Raw genomic sequence first — 24,819 nt, 5'->3', positions numbered from 1 at the left:
TTAACAAACAGCTGTTTGCCTATCCACGCTACACTGCTGCAAGCGAATGCCAATTCACGAGCTGACGTGTTGAGCTGCGGGTAAAAATAAAATAAAATTTAAATAATGCAAATACAGTTTATTTTACTATTGCTGGCCATTGTGCCCGTCGTGCTGTCAAAGAAGTTCAAGGATGGTGAAAAACCTGAGTGGGCTAAGAAGGATATACGGGATTACAGCGAAGCCGATTTGGAGCGTCTGCTTGACCAATGGGATGTGCGTAAATCTGAACATTCAGCTTGAGCAGCAAAATAAAAATTAATTTTACAGGAAGATGAGGACCCACTTGCGCCAGACGAGCTACCAGAGCACCTGCGCCCACAACCAAAGCTAGATTTATCAAATTTAGATAGCAAAAACCCCGAAGAGCTGCTCAAAGTATCTAAAAAGGGGCGCACGCTGATGACATTTGTTTCGGTCACCGGCAATCCCACCCGAGAAGAGGGCGAACAGATCACAAAGCTATGGCAGACCAGTTTATGGAATAATCACATACAAGCGGAACGCTACATGGTCGACGACAATCGAGCAATATTCCTGTTCAAAGATGGAGCCCAGGCCTGGGAGGCAAAAGACTTTTTAGTGGAGCAGGAACGTTGCAAGGGCGTTACCATCGAAAATAAAGAATATCCTGGCGTACATGTTAAGGACGAATTATAGTTGTATCTAAGCACTCCAAGCTACATACATTCTCAATGTAAAAGTATTTATTAAGCGCAAAATGAACAAATTGAAGTCACCAAATGGAAAATTATGAACTTTAGTTGTTTGGCCATTCGCGTGTTAACGTTGCAAGGCTTGTGCAGCCCTCGCTTGGGTTGTTTACGTTTCAAAACGTCAAAATTTCGAGCACCAGCTCCCCTCAGTTTGACCTTAGCAGACACAACGGCTTCCCCATCTTGTCCAAAGGCGCGTCCAAATTGCTGCGCCTGCAACAAGACTAATAAGATGCCAATTCAAGCGAAAATCGGACCGTCTATATTAAACGCAGACTTGGCCAATTTGGCAGCCGAGTCGCAGAAATTATTAGACAATGGCGCAGACTATTTGCATCTGGATGTTATGGACGGTGCGTTTGTGCCAAATCTCACCTTTGGCCATCCCATGGTAAAATGTTTGCGTAACCATATCAAGGTAAGCGTGTGGTTTTGTTATTTGAGATATGTTTATATGCATACGTGTATCTCCGATCTGTGTAGGAGGCATTCTTTGAGACGCACATGATGGTTCAGAATCCAGAGCAGTGGATAACGCCTATGGCAGATGCGGGCGTTAATCTGTATACATTTCATGTAGAGCCCGTTAAGGACGTATGCAGTGTTACGCGAAAAATACAGGAGGCCGGCATGAAAGTGGGTCTGGCCATCAAGCCAGGCACCGAGGTAACACTTTTGAGGTTATGTGCGCATACGCCCTATATGTGACTGAAAAACATGTGTTGCAGGTAAAGGAAATCGAGAAATATATAGATGTAGCAGATCTAGTGTTGGTCATGACCGTGGAGCCAGGCTTTGGCGGACAATCCTTCATGGCCGACATGATGCCCAAAGTGGAATGGCTGCGCAATAACTATCCCAATCTGGATATTGAAGTGGATGGTGGCGTCGGACCAAAGACCATCGATTGCTGTGCCAAGGCGGGCGCCAACTGGATAGTATCGGGCACTGCTGTAGTCGGCTCTGCCGATCAGCGACAGGTCATCGGCGAGATGCGGAATGTGGTCAAAAGTTACCTAAAGTGAAGCTAAAATGCATTTAACTAAATAGAATTTCTAACTTAAGTACAAAGTGAGTTTGCACTCAACATTATCCAAATTTCCAGAATTTCCAAATTTACTGTATAAAAAGATATTTGTTTGTTACACAATTTATAGTGCTAAATTAAATATGGTTTTCAAACTTTTATAAATTGTAATGAACCTATTATCTTTGTTACATTTGTCTGGAAAACTGCATATAATGGGCAGTAGGAGGCGTGCCCGCCCCATAAGGTATACCTCACTAGGACAAACAGGTGACTCGATCTAGCCATGTTCATCTGTAGCGAAACCTAAATATTAAAATAAATATAAATTGAAATAATTTTTTTTATAGTTTTATACATTTATTTTTCAACATTTATATATGTAAGTATATAGTATGTATATATGTATGACATTTTTTGCTTATAGCATTTAGTTGGTTATACGTGTTTATGTGTGTGTGTGAGTGTTTGTGTATGTGTGTAGTTACACTTAAATTTATGCACATTTTTAGTTATTGTACGGCAAGATTTCATTTTAAATTTAATTAGGGGTGTGTATTTTGCCCTCGCTAATACAATTTTTAGTTTACAAACTTTTAGTAAATATGCCTCGAGGTCAAATTTCTTCAAAGGGGACCAAAACGCAAAATCAGTTTCAATTTTATTGTCAATTGTTCTTCGTTATTTGGTTTTGTTTCTTTTTATTTAATATATGTATGTAAATTCTTTATAAAGTTCGTCTACTTTTTCATCATCTTCTTCTTCGTCTTTAGCTGTCAAATTTGTGCATAATTAACAAGTGCATTTCACCAAAATGATCTCATCTCTAAACACATTCATATATATGCGTGTGTATATAAATTTGTATGTATGTATATATGTATATGCTGATATTTGTGTAAACCCACACAATGTATATATATTATGTATATATGTAAATTCAACTAGCTCTCTTATTTATTTTAGTGTTTTTGTTTTTATTTTTAAATCAGCTTTTTCTGTTTGCAAATTTTTGCTACATTTTACATTTAACATTTTCGCTACAATTTTTTTAGTTTTTTTCTTTTAATATTGTCCTTGTTTAATTTACTTGATTTTTATTGATAAGCACATTTAAATTGAACAGTTTTGTGAGCGCATCGGTTGTAGATTTATATTTGTTTGTATTTTTAGTTTTTGTTTATATCTAAAACAATATTTTGTTTCATTGAAAATATTTTTTATTATTATTTTAATTATTTTTTTTTTTTTTTTTTGTCAAATCAAAAATAAGAAACTGAAAAAAACACGCATAGGCCCATTTCATTTGTAAGCATAGCAATTGTAACTAATATAAGTGTATATATGTATGTATACGCATACACATACAGGTATGTGGGGTACGACTTATGTGTGTGCTGATTGTGCTTAATTTTATCAATACTAAAGTAGATGTACTTCTTGACATGCTGATCCGTTATAAATATATGTAGTATATATGTATATGCATGTATGTGTATAACATATTCCACTGGCCAATGCTAAGCATTATTACATCTATATATATACTATATATATAGATACATATACATATATTTAATTATATATTTTTAGACTAAATATACATAAAGCTAAGCGTTGGTTTCTGTTTTTATTTATTTTTTTTCTTTTTAGTATCTTCTTTTACAGGGTATAGCCCAGATCCTTAGCATGTTCATGAATCGGCAATGAATATAAAGTATATATAAGGACTTTTTTTTTGGGAACAGTGTCTCCAAAGCTAACGAAACCAAATGCAAAACTGTAAAGGCAAACAGTAAATGATAATACATGCAAACTACACAGAATGTGTGTAAATTGATCTTAAGTGTAAGCAATATATGTAGTACTCTTGTGTGTGTGTGTGTGTCTAATATATCTAAGCGTGTCACACACACATACATATATGTATATATATCTGTATAAACACTTGCATATGTTTTGTATAAATTTTTAGACACCATCACATCTGCTTAAAGCTAAAGCTACTTCATATATATATATAGATATATATCCACACATATATATATATATCTATACTTTCTTTCCATATATGTATATTTGGTTGTATATATATTTCACTTAGTTTTATTTATTTATTTCTTTTTACTTTGTATTTAAAGTATTTTCGTGTGCCTTGTGTAATATGCGCTTCATTTTCTGTTTCTTCATTTTCTCTTAGGCTTAAAGTAGTACTAGGTATACTTGAATACTCTGATTTTTCTTTTTGTAAACTGATTGTACAAAACATGCATATATATTTTGTCTAATGCTAAATACTCATCGTATTATTATAGATTATACACATACACACATCGATATAGTATGATATATATGTTTTATAATCGTAATACTCGCAATACTCATCTAAAGCATTTGTCAACAAGTTTTAGCTAGAAATGATAGTTTAACTAGGAAATCAAATATCAAGTTGATTTGTTTGTTCGTTTAAGCCTGAAACAACCAATTTTGAGTCTTTAGTTACGCATTTTTACTTTTATATAGCTACAAATGTATATGTGTGTATATAATAGTACTAGATGGCATAGGCATAGGCATAGCATAGGACCAGGCGCCTAAGCGAAACTGAATTTCAACTAAGAGCAAAAACTTTTTTATTGATTGTTTTGTTTTTATTTTTTGTTCGTTTTTTCTCCCTTCTCTCGTAACTAAAAAGCAACTACTATATACTTGACATATATATATAATATATATTTTTTTTAAGAGAGAGTTGTTTTTGCTTGGCAAAATAACAGAAAAACAACAAAAAGAAATTAATATATTTAACATTTAGTTTTGTATATAGCTATAAATTTTAGATTTTTTTTTTACATTTTTAAAAAGCATGTATACTCACTCTCTCTTTCTCTTTCTAACACTCTCTAGCTCTGTCTCTTTTTGTGTAAATAGTACATCAATTTTAGCCTTCAATATATATGCATGTATAATACATATATAGATATATATTTATAGTTGAGTATTTCCCTTTTTTCCACATTCAATTTCATTATTTTTTGTGTTTTGTTTAAAGCTGAAACCCACGCATTGTAGTTAAGTATTTTCATGACTTTTGCTATAACTAGGTATAGTGCTTATAGAGAAGTTTTTCTATTACATTTAAGAACAGCTACATTTAAGTTTTAGGTGTCGTATCTCTTTCCTCTTATTGTCCTTAACACATTTGATTAACTGAAAGATCATCTCAAATGCTTTAGATCAGCAATTTTTTGTTTGTTTCTTCATCTTTGGTATTGTCCATAGTTTATTTTTTTTCACTAATCTCTAAGTATACATAGTTATTATAATATTTGTGCTTAGTTTTTTACTCTTCGTTTTTCTTGGCGGCAATCATACATTTTTGTTTACAGTTAGATTTCCTTTATAGTAGTTATACAGACACCAAAGTGTTTACATTTATCTTAAGCTAAAGCTGTGTAGTGTTTTCTTTAAATATATATGTATATCTCTTTAGTTTCATATTTTATTGTCCACAATCGTTTACTTTTTCTTAGACACATTGATACACAGGGATTATGTTTGGGAATATGTTTATATATATATGTTTTCTATATATATGTATTTATCCATTGACATTTGATTTTTTATTTTCGAATTCTGATTTCGGATATCGAATTTCGGATTTCATAGAAAACTCTGTGTAAAAAAATTGACAAATAAATTCGGCAAAAATTGACATTACGCTTATGTTGCCCCAGATTTAAGTTGATTTCAAGTGGAATCATTGAATGCTGTTTCAAAATACCAGCTATACCTCAAGTTCAGTAGCAAAATAGATATGTGTATATATATATATATGACCACATATATATACATGTATATGTATAGGGTATATGTGTGTGTTTGTGTTTCGAGCACAAGAGCTTTTCGGCTTTGTACTTTGTGCAAACGTTTTAAGGATATGCTCTATTCAAAGATCATAATATGGCCATTTCTCTATATAGGCTAGGTATACATATGTATTTCGTGGTTTTACAATTTCGTTCTGTTCGCTTACTTACGCTCCTCACTGTCGTAGAAGTCAATGCCCTTCGGCTTGCCATTGTGATAGTTGAAGGGTTTCCGCTTCCTCACCGGACCCGTTGCCATTTTGGAGAGTATATCGGGTCCGCCCGGATGCAGATCGTATTTTTGCACTGGATCCTCGTTGGCTGGACGTGAATATTTCTGGATTTGTTCGTTGATCCACGGCACATACTTGATGACATTCGCATAGACGCCGGGTAGCTTGGGATGGGCGCACATGATGCCCCACGAGACGATGCCGCCGACAAACCAACGATCCTTTTCGCCAGGATATGGACACAGCAGAGGTCCGCCGGAATCCCCCTTTAGAGAGAGAAAGTGAGGACGAATAATAGCTTAAATATAGAGATATATAGAAATATAGAGATGCTCACCTGACAGGCATCCTTGCCTCCGTCATCGTAGCCCGCACAGACCATGCCCTCGGACACGGTTAGATTGTCCAGCCATTCGTCACATTGGTTGCGCGTTATGATGGGCACCTGCACCTCATTGACTATGAACTCGTAGGTGGACTTGGCTGCAATGATAATAAATAGACATATAACTAAATCTAAAAGAGAGAGAGAGATAGAGAGAGGGAGAGTCTAATCACTTACGATCCTTGTCCTCGCGCTTGCCCCAGCCAATGACGGTGCACAGTTGTTCGGGTCGCAGACTCTTGATGCTGGGCGGCGGCAGACAGACGGGCAGCAGATGCTCATGGAAAGCGACACGCGTGGCCAGCTGCAAAGGAAAAACATAAGCTAATAAATAAGAAAGATCAAGGAAATTCCTAGGTAACCCACCTGAAAGAGGGCTATGTCATTGTCATGGGCTATGGCCATATTGTACTGCGGATGTGGTATGACCGTTCTGACCTTGACCTTTTGACCCGTATAGGTAAACGAATTGCGACGCGTAACGCCCAGCTGTATGGTCCAATCCTCCAAGTCGATAACCGTATGACTATGAAAGATGAGCAATTACTTATTGTAAAACTACATCCGTATATACTAAGGTTCAGCTCGAACTTACTTGCCCACACAGTGGGAAGCGGTGAGCACCCACTGATCGGATATGAGCACGCCTGCACAGTAGAACACCTTCTCGGGTCCGCCCAGGATGGCAGCCAGGAAGGGCCAATTGCCGGGATTGGCCTGAGAGCCGCCGATGATGCGCCTGGAGGGCTTGTGACGTCCACGCTTGACCTTGCCGCACTCTAGGGAAAGCAGAATGGGATTAGGTCTAGCTTTACGAGTAAATCCCTTGTTAAACCCACCGAAATTGGAACAGGTCAGCTCAGCTATGGGATAATCCTCTGTCTGCCGGCAGTTGGCAAATTCCTGCATCAGCGTCGAGCGGCGTTTGGCATACAGCTTCCAGATGTCCGTGGAGACATTCACCGAGGCCAGCAGCGGACGATGCGTGCGCTGGGTCACCACGCTGGTGGCATTCACGGCCGAATAGCCCAGGATGGAGCAGACAGCGCTGGGCGAGACGGCACGATCCCAGTTCTTCACACAGGCTGGCATCCATTGGCGCTTGCTCATACGAAAGACCTCCAAGACGCCCGAGCCCACATCGCCATTGCGCTCACTCAGACGCACTGCAGCACAAGATGAAGATCATATCAATTAGCTATTAAGGATTTAAAGGCTCCAGAAGGTACATACAACAATTGCGTTCGTCCTGTGCGTAGGGACAGTCGATGACGCCGTCGCAAATGTGATCGATGCTAATGCAACGCTCGTCTCCACAATAGATTTCGCCCTCGTGACAGCGCGAACAGTTGCCCTCGTCCTCCTGGTCCATGCAGTCCAGGTGGCCATCGCACACGTATTCCTTAGGCAGGCAGCGGCTGGTGTCGCACTGGAAGCCATCGCATTTGGGATTCGCCGACGATACCATGACCTCACGCACCTCATCCAAGCCCACACAGTCCTCGGCGCTGGAAAAGTCCTTGAACAGTTTGCAATTCAAATACTCCGGCAGACTCAAGCCAAAAACGTCAAAGAAGAAGCCACAGCGACGCATTGTTTCCGTGCAGAGCGTCTTACAGGGCGGCACAGCGGCGCTGTAGGTGGGATGAGGATGTGTTAGATGGGCACATGGATACATATGTAGATGCTCGGTAGAGAGATCCACTTACCCCGTCTGTCCACACTTGGGCACGAAGAGCGTGCAGAGGAAGAGCGAGACCAGTTCGTAGCAGCGCACATCGACCAAAGCCTCAAAGGAGTCCAGATCCTGCAAATGGGATTACTTACTGCATTGACTGACAATTGGGCGCATATTTACCACTTGCGTCTCCAGCTGACCAAAGTGTCCAATGTAATTAGGGAACACGGTGTAATTGTAGGGTATCTGCGAGCCCTGACAGAACTTGATGATGATGGGCAGACAGGTGCCCGGGGCCGGATTCTTGCCAAAGTTCGACGTATCCTCCACATGGATGGTATTGATGATGGTCTTATTGACGAACTTAATTGTGGGATAGGCATTGAAGTAGGCAGCCAAGCCGCCGGCGATGGCCAGCAGGGCGAAGGCATTGATCAGGATTTGGAAGAGGCGAAACTTCAAGCGGCCGTTGGTGATGTAAGGATTCGAGCTCTTGCGTCGATTGATGATCTGAGGGAGAGAGTGAGACGGAGAGAGGGAGAGAGAGAGTAAGTCATGAGAGGGAGGATTAGTGGGCGTGAATCTGCCTTACCTGATGCTGCAAGGACATGGTGTGCGGTGCTCCGTTCTGGAAGCGCACGATGGTTTGTAGGCTGCTGGGCGTGGCGCTGGCGCACTTGTTGAGCGGCGACAGCGTCTGGGGCGGCTCCAGCTCCTCGATGGGCTCGTGCTGCACGCCCTGGCGACACACAATGGGCGCCGGGGCGCTGCACAGCCGCTTGGCGGACAACGAGGGCAGCAGCGGCGCCTCCATCAGCTTGGGATTGTAGCCCGGACTGGAGGTCTGACTGAAGCTGTCGCTGGATATTGTCGAGTCCTGGCGGAAATTCATCTTGCCACGCATCGGCGTCGCCTGCTGCTGCTGCTGCTGCTGAGGCTGATTGCTGCCGGAGCCAATGCCAAATCGTGATGGCACCAAATCCATCAGCGGCTGTCGCTGCACCACACTGGGCGCCTGGCTCTTGCGCGCCGTCTGCGTGGAGGCGAGCAGCGGCGTCTCCATCAGCTTCGAGTTGTAGCCGGGGCTGGAGCTGATGGAGTAGCTGTCGCTGGACAGCGTGGAGTCCTGCCGCTGCTGCAGCTTGGGATAGACAATGGGCGGCGGCTTCTTGCGCGTCAGCTTGTTGCGCACGGTCAGTGGTGGTGGTGGTGCCGATGGTGTCTGTGCTGCCTGCGGTGTGCCCGCCTGATGCACCTTGGCCACATTGTCCATGCACTCGAATGCACTCAGATTGCGCAAGGGCGGCTCCGGCGGACCTGGACGTTTCACTTGATTGTTGGCTGAGCTGGCGGCCGCGGCAACAGCCGCCTCGGCGCCCGAACTGGATGACATGGTGGCACTGGATATGGTGCTCGAGCCGCTGCCAGCGGACGAAGTGGACGCCGAGGCGGAGACACTGCTGCTGCTTGCCTCCTTGCCGCTGTCACTGCTCGAGTTGTGACTGCTTTTCGGATTGGGCGGCGGCGGTGGCAGCTTGGCCGGCAGCTGGGGCATCTTCCGGGCCGGCACCTGCGGCAGTTTGTTGTTGTTGGGATTGCAGCCAGTGGCGTTGCTGCTGCTGCTGCTGCTATTGATGTTGCTGTTGCTATTGTTGCTGCTGTTGTTGTACAGATTATTGTTGAGCTTGTGCATGACATCGTTGAGAGCGGCTCGCTCGAGGCGGCACGTGTCCTTGGCCAGCGGCGAATCGATTGAAATGCTCGGCGGCTTCTCGTCCAGCGACGATTGCGTGTCCACCGATGAGAAGCGACTGCGAAAGTCCACACTGGTCGAGCTGGAGGCGAAGCGTTCGCTATGCCCGCCCGTGGATGAGCCATACGCCGAGTCGGCGGTGCTGCTGGAGGAGCGCTGGGCGCGCTTGGCCATCATGCCGTAGCGACTGCTGCTGCTGCTGCTGTGCGCATAGCCGGCGACCTTGACGGGTGTGGAGGTCAGTGACTCATCGAAAACGGAATTCTCCAAGCTCATGCGGTCGTCATCGGATATGCCATCGGCATCCGTGTATGTCGGACGTGCGGCTAGGTCAACAAGCAGCGCTGATTGTCCCACGCCCCCTGCTCCAGCACCACCAATACCACCCACACCACCCACACCACTCAAACCACCAGCACCACCTGCGCCAGCGTTCGCTGTGCATTCAATGCTCTGACTGGCGCTCGCTGGCTGCGGATAAACAAATACATTGCTGCCATTGGCAGCCGCAGCGGCGGCGGCGGCGACGGCGGCAGCGGCGACTATATCCTGGCCAACATCCTGGCTGCCGGGCTGCCAGCCGCATTTGGCGGCGCGCATCAGGCGACGCGGTATGGGCGGCGGTGGCGTGACGGGCGTGTCCACACGCACCAGCTGCTGCTGCTTGGCTGACTTGCAATATTTCTGATCCGCCATGTTTACCTGTCGCACACACACACACACACAAATAAAATAATGTGAAAGTAGAAAGTCAAATGGCAATTCGGACGGGCAATGAGTCAGTCTAAGCCGGCGCTAAGCCGCAGTGCAAAATCTGACACAGCTTGCTCTTCCCCTCTCACTCACTCTCTCTCTCTCTCTCTCTCTCTGCTGTTGTGAACTCTGTTTGCCCGCAGATTTGTGCGCGTGGCACACTAAACATTTTTGACGCTGACGGCGGTTTGACGCTGATGCGGGCAGATAGCTAAAAGGGGGGCAACTGAGGTGGCCCGTTGCAGAGCGGTGGGGGGAGAGGGTGAGTGAAGCCTGACATTGTGCAGCGCGTGCATGGCACACTTAGGGGCAGAGGCAGGTAGGGGAAAGTGGGCGGTAACTAGGAAACTGTACTATCGATAAATTATGCACCGCCAGCGAAAGTTTGTCCGCATAACTAAGTGCAACAGTGCTGAGCAATTAGCTTGTTTACAGCCAAATTGGGGAAAATGGCATTTTAACTGTAACTAATGACCGCCAAGTGATGGGTAGCAATTATTGCTGATATATTTTGAGAAAACTTTTCGAAAAGTTGGCCAAAAACTGAACTCAAGCTGAAGTTGAGCAATTGTGAAATTTCTGACCTCTGAATGGAAAATTTTAGTTCAAGCCAACAACAAACTAAAAGCTCAATTGCCAACTCTGAACTGAGCTTACGACTTTGTTTCTGAGTGCCTTTTTGAGAGTTTATAAATAGTTTTTAAAATGCGGAAATCGATATGAAATAAACTTTTAAGCCGCTTTTTGGGTAGGTCAACAGAATATTATATTACTTGGAGTGGAAGAGTAAAAGAGAGTGGAATAAGTGGCTGTAGGGCAGCTAGCGTTAATTGCTAATATTAAATACAGAAGCAATTTATAAAAGTCTGCCTTAAACATAATTATATATTAACCTGTTTATTACATTCCCTTAGCAATATCAATAGAAAATATCCACTAAAACATATGAAATTGTCATTTCATTTTCCTTAGAAATCATATAAAAAACTTCTCTCCAAGCCAATTTGCTGCTGCTAAGAAAAGCCCTTTAGCCCTCAACTAAACATATTCTTATAAAAGTTTCCTATTTAATTTGCAACTATGAAGTTGCAGCTAAATTAAAATTGAGCCCAGCCTTTTGAAGGATTCCCAAGGACTCACCAGCAGATCGGCGGCAGATTTTGGCTTCTGCTTGTCCTCGAGCATGGGATAGTAGTGGGACGAGTGACGCCTCACAATGCTGCTGGAGCTGCTGCTGCTGCTGTTGTTGATGTTGTCGATGTTGGTGCTGCTGTTGCTGTTGCTATTGTTGCCGCTGGGCAGCGGCAGCAATGTAACCGACTTGCATTGCTCCTGCTGCTTGTCATAAAAGTCCAGCAGTGAGTTGAGTGGCAAGGCCAAGCTCGAAGCGCGTTCCGAGCTACAAGTATAAGAGGCAAAACAACTTTAGCATAAGTGGGCAAACTATTAATGCATGGGGGGCGTGGCAGCACTTACCGTGTTCGATTGCGTTGAGCATCGCTCGAGTGCGATTCCTGCGAAACGCTTAGAAATTGTTTATTCATATCGAGTGCGTTCATGTTTTAATCAGCGTCATTAAGCGAAATCGAACTGCAAATATATGAAAAAGTTTCAGCATTTAACACAGTTGGCAAAAACTTTTGCTCAGCACTTGATAAACTTATCAAACGCACACACAGAGAGAAGGGGAGGGAGAGAGCGAGTGTGTGTGTGTGGCACATGCTGTGCATAACAAATGCCAACTAGCTGAGGCCACATCGCATGCAAAACACTCGCCGCATGAATAAAAATCAATTATGCAATGGCTCACACTTTGGCTTAATACGTGCCCACAACTGTCCAGACAAAAGTGCAGGATACGCTCTATACAATCAGACTCCCTCGCTTCCTCTCCCTCTCTCTCTCTCGGCGAAACGGAAACGTTACCATGCCACGCAATTTGGCCTTTTATGTCTAATGGATATGCCATTAGCCCGGGCCACATAACAAAACATCGCACAGACAATGACATTGGCCTCTGCCTTGGCTTTTTGGCCTCTCACCTCTCGAACTCAGCCCGCATTAGAGATACCAAATACATGTATATATTGCCATTGCCAGCGGCCATTGGCCATATTATCAAAAATTGTCATAGCGTTGAGCACGTGTCGGCATTTTCCATATGGCCTGTTATACCATTGCCAGCAGATGGCAGATGGTATAATGTTGGTAGGTTGAGTGAGTTATTATACAAATATCTATATGGTTATAATTTATATGGAAACCAACTGTGGCTTGTTTGTATGAAAGTTCACTAAACTCATTTAAAATGGACAAAATATGAAACTAATATGAAAATTAATATAGATATATTGAAGGAGGTTAGGAATTGGTTTGGTCAGCTTAGGTTATGTTAATCTAAAGTTAGGTTAAGTTGAGTTAAGCTAGGTTAGGTTAGATTAAAACCTTAAGCATTATTGTAAAAAAATTCAGTGAAGAATTTTAAGCGCTAGAAATCGTATCAAACAACATTCAAAACAATCTAACAAATAAATCAGAGAGACTAAGATTACGATTTTAAGCGTGTGCAAAAAAGACTTCAACAATACATTATTAGATAATTATGCTTAAATATATTATTTAAGTACTAAACTGAATTCACTGAGGATCATATAATGTATTTTTTTTTTTTTATTTTTTTTTTAAGTGAACTAAATTATATGTTCAGGAATAAGTTGATTTTCCATATTATGTATACGTTTTACTTTATTTTACTTTATATTCTTTATATATATACTAAACTTAATATTCTTTTATATTTCTCTTTGTAATTCAAGCAAAGATTCCATAATGAATATTATCATAAGCTCATATACAAACTTTCTGTTTCAGTTATTTAGAGTTTATTTAATGAAGCTAAACATTTAAATAGCTGTTGAAATGAAGCCAACTGTTGGCTTGGGAAATAATTTCGCCAGCTAAAGCACTTAATCAGTGACAACTTTTCATTTGGGTCTGAAATGATGTAAATACAATGCGTCGGTCACGTGCGCATCCCTTTTGCCAAATATATATTTCATGCTCTCTCTCTCCCTCTCTCTCTCTCTCTCTCTCTCTCTCTCTCTCTCTCTCTCTCTCTCTCTCTTTCTCTTGATAGTTGTGTATGGCAATATAGTTATATTTGTATTTATATATATATATATATGTATACTGTATTTTCTTGGTAAGTAGCTGCGCTTTATTGTCAGCCACTTTGATATTGCCCAATATTCATTTGTTGACACGCCCCTCTGCTGCTGCTGCTGGTAGAAACTGTGTCAGCAGCTGAGCCTTAAAGCTGTCAGCGTATAATACACAATATTATGATGGCTCCATTGCCTTTGACATGGCTGACTAAAGTGGCCTTAAAGTGATTGTTGTTGTTGTTGTTGCTGCTGCTGTTGCTGCTGTTGCTTGGCAGCTGGCAGCGCGAAATAATTGAGCGATTTATGACTTACGCCCGATTCGGATGATTGAAAGCTGCCAGCTGGCAGTCAAAGGCAATTCACATCAATGACGAGTCAATAAAACAGTTAATTAAACAAAATACAGGGTATACTGTGTGCTGCTGCTGTTGCTGCTGTTGCTGCTGCTGCTGTGACCTCAATGCGTAAGCTGTTGCACACAGTTTTCCAGCTGTTCACAATTCCAATCTGGGGCTGGCGCCAGAGCGAGACAGGTGCAACAGGTGAAAGTGAAATGCAAGCCGAAAGCAGCAGAAAAATCAGGACAATGCATATATACATACACAGACAGCAGGCGCCACAAGCCCAGTGAGAGTGAGAGAGGGAGAGGCAGAGTGGAAGAGAGATGGCGAGAACTCAGTTCTGCTTGATAATGTGTCAAGGACGAAAATTGACACTAATAGGATTCAGTCAACTCTGACAGGTGCACACAACAACAACAACGACAACGACAACGACAACAACCGGGCACACACACATACATACACAGAGCTCCACACTCACGCGGTTATCTGTTTAAATTCCCAGAACTGTTTGTCATCTGGCCGTAATATAATTTCACATATTGCACAGCTTCAAGCGAGCCAGGAGTCAATTCAATTGGCCTTAGTAATGGCCCTCAGCTTTCTCATATTTCGGCCAATTTGCTCGCGAAATTTTGTTAGGGCCATCCAAATGGCGTTAAGCATATAGCCTAGTTACAATATAAAATAAGCCTGAAGAGATTTCTACTACCTATTAAAGCTCTTTGAGAAAAAAGTTTAAAATCAATCATTTTTCTAAGCAGCTTCAAGATTTTGCTTTCGCTTTGTTTATCTTATGTTTGGGTTACTATTATTATGTTAAAGCAGATTTAATCTGTTATTAAAGGCTGCTTTACAAGATTTAAAAAAATCCAAAGTGTGTGTTGATTTAGGCTGGAATTTTGTAGAGAATTTTATATATTGAATGTTTTTCTTTTGAACAAAATGTGCATATATTGAATGTTTCTGTTTGGCGAAATACTTTTATGAATTATTATAGCATACATTTTGGGATCAACGAGGATTAAATGTTATTTTTTTTTTTCTTTTTATTATATTATTTAAACAGGCTTTTTGCTACCAATTTGGCAGCTTAACAAGTTGAACATTAAATGTTATTAAAATTATAAAAAACCGAAATTCTATAAAGTATATATAAATCCACAAATATGTAGTTAAGGCAGCTGCATGACAAAGGCTGAATGCTACAAGACTCGGTGTAAAGGTACATCAATTCCAAGGACTGAATAATATGAAGCTTGTGGAAAAATGTATGCTCATTGCTCACGAAATAGAAAACATAATCATATGATTCACAGAAATATAAATGCTCTTTAGGTCTTCTAGCGAATTTATGGATGCAGCTAAATGCGACGAGACTGCATGACAGAAGCTGAATGATATGACACTCGACAGATGGTATATTTATTAAACATTCGGACAGACGGGCGGTCGGACGGACAGACAGACGAGCAAGGCTGAATTAATTCAGCTCGTCGCCCTGATCAAGAATATATATGTATGTATATGTACTTTATGGGGTCTGTCACACTTCCATCAGTCTTGCATACATTTCACAAAAACCATCATACCCTGATTTCCCATTTTCAATGGGTTCAGGCTATAATTTTATATAGCATATATGTATACATATACATATATGCATATATCATATATCATTATAAGCATATCATATTTCTCAATAAATCATTCAATTTGCTTGCAGTAAAAAAATTTGATTTGATTTTGTTAACCTAATGGAAATTTTCTATTTCTTGTAAAAATTTGTTGAAAATTAATTCAAATTGCACAATAATAATGAGTAAAGAATATGAAAACAAACACACTTGTACATATCATTATCAAGAAAGAGCATCTAGAAGGACACTTCGTCAACAGTGAAGCTCTCATAGTAAAGCCCATAAGGCTGTCCAAGGCCAAGTCGCTGCGCTAACTGCGCAGTAAGCAGAGCAGAGTCCTTATATATATGTGTATGTGTGTGTGCTTCAGTTTTTTGTATGTAAGCATGCTAATAAAGAAGCATAGAATGATTGGCATAAAAGCTATGAGCAGGGCCCTTCTAGAACTCGGGCTTGCTTTAAATTCAATTTGTTCGTTATTAAATAAATTTTAGACGAAATATTTATAAATGTTTAGCAATGGATGCATGAAACTGAAGCAAATGCATAAATTAGAAAGCCTAGATAAATATATATAAATAAATTTATATATTAAATATAAATAAATATAGAAAATATTTAATATAAATAACAACTGAGGCCTATGATAAATACGGAAATTTAATTAACTCAAATGCCAGAGCCACAACAAACCTTGGACAAGCTGAAGGCTAGCCAAAACCTCTGCAACTCCAATAAGAAATGTTGAGATAAAAATCAAACATTTCTAACCAATTTGAGTTGTCAGGAAAAGTAAAATATTTCATTTATCTTATTGCATTGCTCTGCACAGTTTTCCAGCTGCAAATATTTCAAAGATTTGCAGTGTAAAAATATTTGTGCTTTAAGTTCTTTTTGTTTTTGTTTTTTGTGTTTGCCCGCATTTCGTACTTTGTACTTCGTATTTCGTATTTTGTGCTCGGTGCGCACAAATAACTTGCTGATTAACTTGAAATTCCATTTGCCATTTCCATATGCCGAATGTAATTTACTGCGTTAACTTTGCGCAAATATTTTCAAACAGCAGAAACAAAAGCAACAACAACAACAACCACAAACAGTAGAGGCAGCAACAGCAGCATTAACAGCTGTACAACTAGACGTATACTTAATACTGTTTGCCAAAGCAATCAGACAAGAAGAAGAAGAAGAAGAAGATGCTGCTGCAGCAACCTCAGTCTCAGCAGGAGCAGCAGCCAGTGGAGTAAAAAGCAAAGTTTATTTGGAATTTAAACCTATTAAGTCGCATTTTGGCCATGATTTTGCAACAACAACAATAACAAAAGCAAACGAGGTTTGTGCGTTTTTTTTGTGATTTGCAATCTGTGATTTGCTTGGCCTTTAAGAAAATGTTTTCACATTTTTTTTTTAGTTAAGAAATCGAGACACATGCGAGACGGGTTCAAGAAAGTGACGATGACCTCAAGTTGAGTGGAAAATGGAGCAGGAGCATGGAAAAGACTGGAAACAGAAGCAGAATAAAGAGTTGAATTAGAAGTGAATGAAGGATTTTGAAAAGCAGTAGAAAGAAAGGTGGATAGTAGACTAGAAGCAAAACACTGAAGAAGAGACTAAAGCGAATGAGGTTAAGCGAGGAGCAGAAGGAGCTGTAAGAGGAACAGGAGCAAAATGCAGAAGCAGAATTAGTGCAGTAGTATCAGAGTCAAGAGCAGTACAAGGAATAGGCACAAATATAATAAAATCAGGAGCAGGAACAGCATTCAGAGTAGAAGCAGGAGTGGAAGCAAATTAAGAAGCAAAAGCAAAGGCAAAAGAAGTTAATCCAGGAGCAGGACCAGCAATTGAAGCAGGAACAGAGACTGGATTAAACAGACGATGAAACAATGGCTGGAATAACAAAAAAAGACTTAGTACAACCAGCAGCAGCAACATGAGGAGGAGTAAAACAAGAAGCAGGAGTATGAGCAAACGGCACGAGTGCAAACAAGAGCAGAGTCAGGAACAGCAGGATAGGGCAGAAGTTGAAATGAAATCAAAAGAAGTGTAACCAGGAGCAGCAGCAGCAACAGCAGCAGGAGTAGAAGCGGGACCAGCAGCAGGAGCAAGAGTCGAAGCGAACGGTGGAAAAAGAATCAGCAGCAAAAGGAGTATAACTCTGAGCAGGAGCAGCAGCATGAGCTGAAACCTCCAAAAGGAGTTGAAGCCGACTAAGTAGCAGCAACGGGAGCGGGAGTGGGAGCAGGAGCCTTAGCATCAGCGGCATCTCTTGTCTGCTTATCTTGTCTGCAGCAGCGACTACAAAAATGTTGTCATGACTACAATTTGGAAGGGCTACTCTCTCACACACTCACTCCCTGCCTGGCCACCAGGATTCGCTTCACTGCTTACACGCTCAGCCACCCCCTCCCCCTTCCCCATCCTTGACATTCCCTCATTCGCTTTATCCTTATACGCGCCTCGCTTTACCCGCACATAATTCGTTTTCTGGCCAAATTCGAGCAGCTCTTGAGGCCAGACTAACAAATGCAAACAGTTTATGGTTCATATGAGTCTCGAATTGGCATAAAGCATACAAATGCCAAGTAAATATAATTTGTGTGCGTGTGCCTGCCTATGTATGTATGAGTGTGTGTATGTGTGAGTGTGAGTGTGAGACGTGCATACACATTCGTCGCAATATTTTATTTTCCATGCATTTATAATATTTATTTGCCAGCGGCAAGCAGGAAGTGTGGCAACAGCAAATCGGGAAAAAAAGGAGCAAACTCAGCTGAAACCACAAATAAAATTCAATTATTTGAGTTTTTTTTTTTGCAAGCAAATTCGGTTATGAAATCGAATACAATCCAAGCTTTCATTTGAGGGGGAGGGAAATAACAAATAAGAGATTATGCTCATAGACGAGGTTAAACTCGTAGAAGAGATTACACATATAAAAGAGATTATTATCATAGGGGAGATTATGTTTATAGAGAAGGTTCCGATTTGGAAGTAATTTATTTATGGCTTTTATTTCTTCCTGTTGTCTCTTTAAATTTTATCAATCAATTTGATTGAGATTTGTAGGGAAATGGAAAAATGTTGATACTATTTCTCAAGCTTCTTCTGAAAGAATTCTGTTCCATGCTTTAGCTCTATCTCTAACCTTCTTCAACACTAACTAAACTAAACCAGCATTATCTTAACCCTATCCTGAGCGAACTATGCCAAGTGTCTGAGCAATTTTTGCAGCTTATTTAATAACGGAAATATTCAAAAATGTGTTGCCATGAAAGTGTTGGCAAATTGCAGCTGGCTGCTACATGCCACATCATTAAAATGCCAACATGTCCTAGCCGGACAGTGGCTAGTGTTGGGGACAGTGTTGGGGATTTGTGTGTTATGCAAGGCTGGGCCAATTATCGGAATGCCGCCATCAAATTGCTTTGGGGCCATTGCTTAATTTGTCTTGGCAGCATCCTGCCGGACAACCGGACAACCGGACAGCCGGATAGCTGGACAGCTGGGGGCCAAGGTCAAAGTCCAAAGTAACACCAAATCACGGTTGACATGGGTGCGACTCAAGCGGACGTGTGTCCTAATAATGTTACCCATATGCGACCAGCTCAACCCTAACCTCATCTACTCATCTCATGTAGACCAGGTTCGACCTGTCTCTGTGTGTGTGCACGTGTGTGTGTGTGTGTGTATATGTGTGCTTGTGTGCGCTTGTGTATCTTTCGCATATTTTCTCATCTGCTTGTGGTCCGAGCTTCTTGGAATTTCATTAGATTGCGCTACGCCCATTGCCTGTCAGCCCAAAGGGGCGTGGACGCAGGCAAGGGAAAAATGACAGAAAAAAAGTGGAGAGAAAAAAACGTTGGGAAAGAGAATCATGAAAAATTTGAACAACGTGTGTGAGAGCGGCCATCTCACAGTTTGAGCTTGAGCATGAGTCGAGTCGAGCTCAGTCGAGCTGAGTCGAGTCTGTCCCAGTGTGAGTGCAGCTATGCGTACAATTTCCAGCTAACAATATTTATCTTCCTTTTTTTTTGCACTTTGTTTCGGACCCTGGGAGCTGGGGATAATTTGAAATTTATGACCCCGCTGCTAGTTATATTCTTTACATTTCTGTTGGCCATAAATTATATGTGTGCGCATCTAATTAGTTTATGCAATAACAGATGACAGGTAGCTCTCAGGTAGGTGTGTGGACTGTGAGGAGAGGGAGACTCTTAGAGATATTCAGGACAATATTGGGGAGAAAGGGAAAGAGTGTAAGAAGAGGCTGTGTTGGAAGAGGAACATAATTCTCATTAGTCAAAGATTGTCTGACGAGACGAAAGACAAACAGAAAGCCAGAGACAATGGGAGGACGGAAACGTAGAGAAAGAAAGAGAGAGAAAGACCGGGACGAGGAAAGATGCAGAAAGACACAGTGATATATGCAGATCCAGAAAGGGAAGGCAAAATAGAGGGAGAGAGAGAGAGAGAGAGAGAATGACTAAGATAGAGAGAGTGAGACAGGCAGAGAGAGAGAAAACTAGGCAGAGGGAGGAGGACATAGAAGCTAATAAGCAAGAGAGAAGCTTCGATATAGGGGGAGAGTGATAAGGATAGCGATAGACGGGAAACATTAACGATATAGTATGTAGCGAAATAGAGAATAAGACACATTAAGAGAGAAAGAGAGAGATAGGAGACTGCCAAAGAACTACGAAAGCGAATCAGACTATAATATATAAAATTCATGGAATGAATGAGTTTAACAAAACTCATATGCAAAATCTTCTACATACTTTTCAGAACTAACTAGAAATTATATATTCAGTAGTTTTCATGAGAATCGCATAGAAAGGTAACTAAGCTTCAACTAATAACCAGCAGTAAATAAAATGTTTTAATTCTCACAGTCACAGGAAGAAGCTTAGCTAACTGTGAGTTATTAAGGACCTCAGCTGTCTATAAAGATTAAATTGACAATTAAAGCTGTAGATAAACAGATAAAGAAGATAAAAATACAAAGATAAAGATACTGAAACACAATCATAAAATCTCTACTAGAGTTTTATGTAACAAAATGGCAGACAAACGCGCCGAGCACAATGGCACGCCCATACAATTAACAAACGAAACGTAATATAAGACACACACACACACACACGGGCACACACACACACACAGCACACACATAGAGAAACATTGAAAAGAAAGACAACAACAATACCTGATTTCATTGTAAGTAATTGTGCAATCAGATTGGTGCTTGGGCGTGCGACATAATGTGATTGTGTGCCAACCTGCAATGGCTGGGCGTTTACTTGTGTGTGTGAGTGTGAGTACACACCAATACGGCGTATTGTTGTGCGCGTGCTACAAATGGCGACAATGAAAATTCAACTATGCTGAACTGTGCGGCGTTCAAGTCAAAGGCAAATTGTTCAAAATGTAGAAAAGAACTCTAAGTGGGTGTGTCTATGTGTGGGTATGTATATGTATATTTATATGCACTGCAGGTATGAGTGACAGTTTGCAGCTGGCCAATATAATAAGCATATAACATATACCAAATTCAATGTTGCCTACGTCCGCTTGCCTGATTTGATTATACCCTGTAAGCAAATGAGCCCAGGGCATAGGATATGCTGAAAGAGTAGCTAAAACAAAATCTCATTATGATTTTCAATATAAGAAATGCTGACAGAGTATTAAAAAGAGAATCTCATTGTAATTTTCAATATAAGAATTGAAAGGCAATGAAGTGAAAAAGCATCTCTATGAAAATATACCTCAAATGCGAGGGCTGTTTGAATAATTTAATAAAATTATACATATAAATCTATATTTTATTTTACATTTTCTTCTACTATCCTTCTTCTTGCTAATGGGTATCCTGTGAGTTCATCTATTTGCATCTATTTGCTTTCGCTTTGCTAACAATTCAATATGTTTTTATTTTCATTTTACATTCAATAGGCGTGTCAATGAGTGACAATCATCGCCGCCATCAGCATCATCATCAATGTCATTATTATCATCATCAACTTCATCAGCAAGAACAACAGCAACAACTCAACTCAACTCAACTCAACTCAACTCTGTGCACAGAGCCCATCCCATTTTTTTGGGGCTTTCATTTCGTCTCATTTCCGCTGGCGGCGATCGGTTACCGAGATGGGTGTGTGTGTGTGTGTGTGTGTGTGTGTGCGTGTAAGCACATGAAATTGAATGCCGTTAAATGGTCTGTCCTGTTCCTTGCCGTTAGCTGGCTGGAGTGGAGTCTGGGCCACTGTTTGCCTGCCACTCAGCTGTCATGTTTGATTTGCACATGGCTGAAATGCAGAAAATTGTGCGCGTAGCAAAGGGTGTGTCCATGTGTGTGTGTGTACACTCAGCCATACTACATGCTAGTCTTAAATGTTCCTAACTCATACATATGCATGTATATGGGTTCAACTTTCATCCGACTTGTGTGTGAGAGTGTAAGTAAATAGTTCCTGCTTTCTCAAATCCGCAAGGATTTTGCATTGTCATGTCCTTGTTATGCGCGTATGTGTAGGTATGTGTATGTGTATGTGTAAGTGTGTTGATAGTTCTGAGCCTTTGATGGCAAGTTATGGTCATATACACAATTGCTTCGAAATGCTAGTGCGTGAATTAGGCCATCAATAGTCTCAGCTCAGCCCAGCCCTTCTAAGCGGCATAGCCATAACCTAGAGCATGCTTCCTCTATGATAGGAATGCCTCTGGAATCCTTTCACAAATTGACGCAAGTTGCGAGGAATCAATTCGAATGGGGTGTAAGTGCACTCCAGATTAGCCCCACTTATTCACAGCACTGACAAATGCGTCGAAATTAATTTAATTGGCAAAGAGAAATTTCCTGGAAATTTCCACAAACTGGAAATTCGAGTTAAACGAATTTGCATGTGCGTGAAATTCGAATGTGTAAATATATATAGTATGCATACACTCAGCTAACTATCTGAGCTCACTCTATATCATGCGAAACGGCAAAACTATTTGGCATACCCACAGTCAACAATTTAGTATTATTTTTCATGAATCTTAGTCAAGGTTCGCATTTAAGTGAATATTGATCTAGTTTTCCATAGAATTTCCATAGTGCCGTAGCAAAATATCTGATTACGGTAGGGCTTTGTGCGTTTGATTGATTTGGTAACTAAATTTTGTGCATTAACAGAACAAAAAGCAGGCAAAATTACCCATTATAATGTTTCACAAATTAAGAGGGGGAGAGAGAAAGCGGCGGAAAGAAAGTGGGTGAGAGAGGGCGAGTGGGTGATTACAGAAACAATGGAAAATATAGGAAAATATAGCTAGATTGAGTGTGAAAGACAATAAGAAAATGAGATATAGAGCAAGCCACAGAAAATCTGAGGTAAAGATGGAATAAGACATAGAAAGAAACCAAATACAATGTGTCGGAGAGACAGAGAGATGCAGAGAGACATGGAGAGAGTGAGAGATAGAGAGAAAGAGGAAAGAAAGACAGAAAATGAAAGACAGAATGAGATAGAGAGATAGAGACATATAAATAGAGAGAGAGAGAGAGAGAGGTGTAGGGATAATTCAGGAAAAATAATTACAATAAAAGTCAGAAAAAATTAAGAAAAGCTGTCGAACTAACTATAACTCATATCCGATTACAACCCACAGACAATATTCCAATATTTGCTCCAAATAGCTAATTGTTGCTATGATTAAAATGAAAACCCAAAGTGAATTCACTGTGCCGTGTGGCAGTTCTGTCTGGCCAACTGTCAATGGAGCTGAGGATTTAGTGCTGGCTGCAAAATCAACAGAATAAACATTTTCATTTTCATTTTCATCATTTTGTGGCTCGTTGTTGTCATTTTAAGTTTACATTTTGATCAGGAGGAGCTGTAACAATGTTGATGACAGCGATGGCATTTCATTAGTCAAGGCGGCAATGAGTGACTGACTGACTAGATGAGAGAGTGAGTGAATGAGTGAATGACAGATGGACAAACAGAAGCTGCTGCTGCTGCTGCTGCTGCTGCTGCTGCTGCTACTGCTGCCACTGCTGCTCCTGCTGGTTTTGTTCTTGCTTTGTTTTTGACATTTGCGAACGCTCGTTTGGTCCGCACGTGGCAGCGGTTTATGATGCCTGAACGAGCAATGAAAGCTAGCTCTCTGTGTCGGTGTGTCAATGTGTGTGTGTGTGTGTGTGTGAGTAGAGATAGCGAGCAGGATGTCGAAATGTCCTGATAGATGTCGCTCTGAGCAAGTCGCGTGCTCGTCAGGATGCTGTCCCAGCGCTTGTGTGCGCTCAACCGTTGACAGTCAGTTTGACAATCGGTCTGACTGCCAGTCAGTCAGTCAGTCACTGAGTCAGCGAGTCCATTGTCTGTGTGTGTGTGTGGTCATATGCTGCCCTATGCCTGTGTATATACAGTTACATTTATCAGCTAGTCACCCAGACATGCAGCTAACCATTAAGCGCTTGTCTTTCGTTTTGCCACATTTCAATTTCATTTTGTTGCAGCCACGCCTGCTGCCTCAATCCTCACTCCTCACTATTCACGCCTCCTTTCCCTGTCCCGGTTGCCAGCTAGTGTTTCGACGGAAATTGATTTTTGTACTTGAACGCTTTTTGTCACTTGTGCGCAGCTCTTGCACCGTGAATGGCCCGATTCGCCCATTCTCCCCCATTCTCGCCCATTCTCGCCGTCTGCTTAACTGTCTGGGTCGCTCGCTGTCCGTGTCGCATAATTTATGATTGCGCCAAGTTGCGAATGAATGCGCCACATAAATCGTCTTCATTTCAATTGCATTGCATTATTTGCACCTCAGATTTTAATTAGATTTCGAATGCTAGCCGCTAAACGTAAATCGCATTTGAAAGCACGCGCCCAGAGCTAAGAGACGGGGGCTCTGTGCCTGTGTGGCAACAGCGATAGCGCGCCAGACTCTAACGATGGCAAACAGTTGGCCAAGTCCTGTCGAGCTGCGTCAAGGACATTCGAGTTTTGTGCAGCTTCACAGCCAGACCCAGGCCCAGCCGCAGCTGCAATCAAATTTTTGTTGTTGCTGCTGCTGCTGCGCAATTTGCTGGCATTAAATTGTCTTGTTATTCAGCTATTGTATGAGTGTGTCGCAGTGTGAGTGTGTGCTCCTGGGTGTATGTGTATGTGTGTGTGCGTCCGCACAGTTCTTTCATTTGGTTAGTTCTGACTTATCTTCGAGCTCTTCTGCTGGTT

At 41.4% G+C, this 24,819-nt stretch overlaps 3 protein-coding genes across 5 annotated transcripts in view; 2 read left to right on the top strand and 1 right to left on the bottom strand.

Moving 5' to 3' along the window:
- Window positions 1-14: 14 nt before the first annotated feature.
- Window positions 15-793, top strand: boca (LDLR chaperone boca). Its single transcript, XM_018010853.2, has 2 exons — window positions 15-255; window positions 310-793. The coding sequence occupies exons 1-2, from the start codon at window positions 106-108 to the stop codon at window positions 697-699; spliced, it is 540 nt and encodes a 179-aa protein (XP_017866342.1). The 5' UTR covers window positions 15-105; the 3' UTR covers window positions 700-793.
- On the top strand, window positions 793-1,953 carry Rpe (ribulose-phosphate 3-epimerase). Its single transcript, XM_018010852.2, has 3 exons — window positions 793-1,173; window positions 1,239-1,421; window positions 1,484-1,953. Exons 1-3 carry the CDS (start codon window positions 793-795, stop codon window positions 1,778-1,780), a joined length of 861 nt encoding a protein of 286 aa, XP_017866341.1. The 3' UTR covers window positions 1,781-1,953.
- A 3,108-nt stretch (window positions 1,954-5,061) lies between these two features.
- Corin (corin serine peptidase) overlaps window positions 5,062-24,819 on the bottom strand; it is a 31,862-nt gene continuing 12,104 nt past the window's right edge. For 2 of the 3 annotated variants that reach the window (XM_089470204.1, XM_089470205.1), the window contains 12 exons: window positions 11,927-12,040; window positions 11,591-11,849; window positions 8,537-10,399; window positions 8,125-8,454; window positions 7,976-8,073; window positions 7,500-7,900; window positions 7,106-7,432; window positions 6,862-7,045; window positions 6,633-6,792; window positions 6,444-6,570; window positions 6,219-6,364; window positions 5,062-6,147 (listed from right to left, as the gene is read on the bottom strand). In XM_089470204.1, the coding sequence (XP_089326330.1) occupies window positions 5,812-6,147; window positions 6,219-6,364; window positions 6,444-6,570; window positions 6,633-6,792; window positions 6,862-7,045; window positions 7,106-7,432; window positions 7,500-7,900; window positions 7,976-8,073; window positions 8,125-8,454; window positions 8,537-10,399; window positions 11,591-11,849; window positions 11,927-12,009 (4,314 nt within the window). In that variant the 5' untranslated portion in view covers window positions 12,010-12,040 and the 3' untranslated portion in view covers window positions 5,062-5,811. The remainder of the gene's footprint in view (window positions 6,148-6,218; window positions 6,365-6,443; window positions 6,571-6,632; window positions 6,793-6,861; window positions 7,046-7,105; window positions 7,433-7,499; window positions 7,901-7,975; window positions 8,074-8,124; window positions 8,455-8,536; window positions 10,400-11,590; window positions 11,850-11,926; window positions 12,041-24,819) is intronic. The other variant, XM_089470207.1, reaches the window with a different exon arrangement.

This window comes from Drosophila arizonae, chromosome 5, assembly GCF_054131065.1.
Source record: "Drosophila arizonae isolate 15081-1271.41 chromosome 5, UAZ_ARI_1.0, whole genome shotgun sequence".
In the NCBI taxonomy this organism is placed as follows: Eukaryota; Metazoa; Arthropoda; class Insecta; order Diptera; family Drosophilidae; genus Drosophila; species Drosophila arizonae.
The sequence above is the reverse complement of the archived record's forward strand: the minus strand, read 5'-3'. Positions and strand labels throughout refer to the sequence as shown.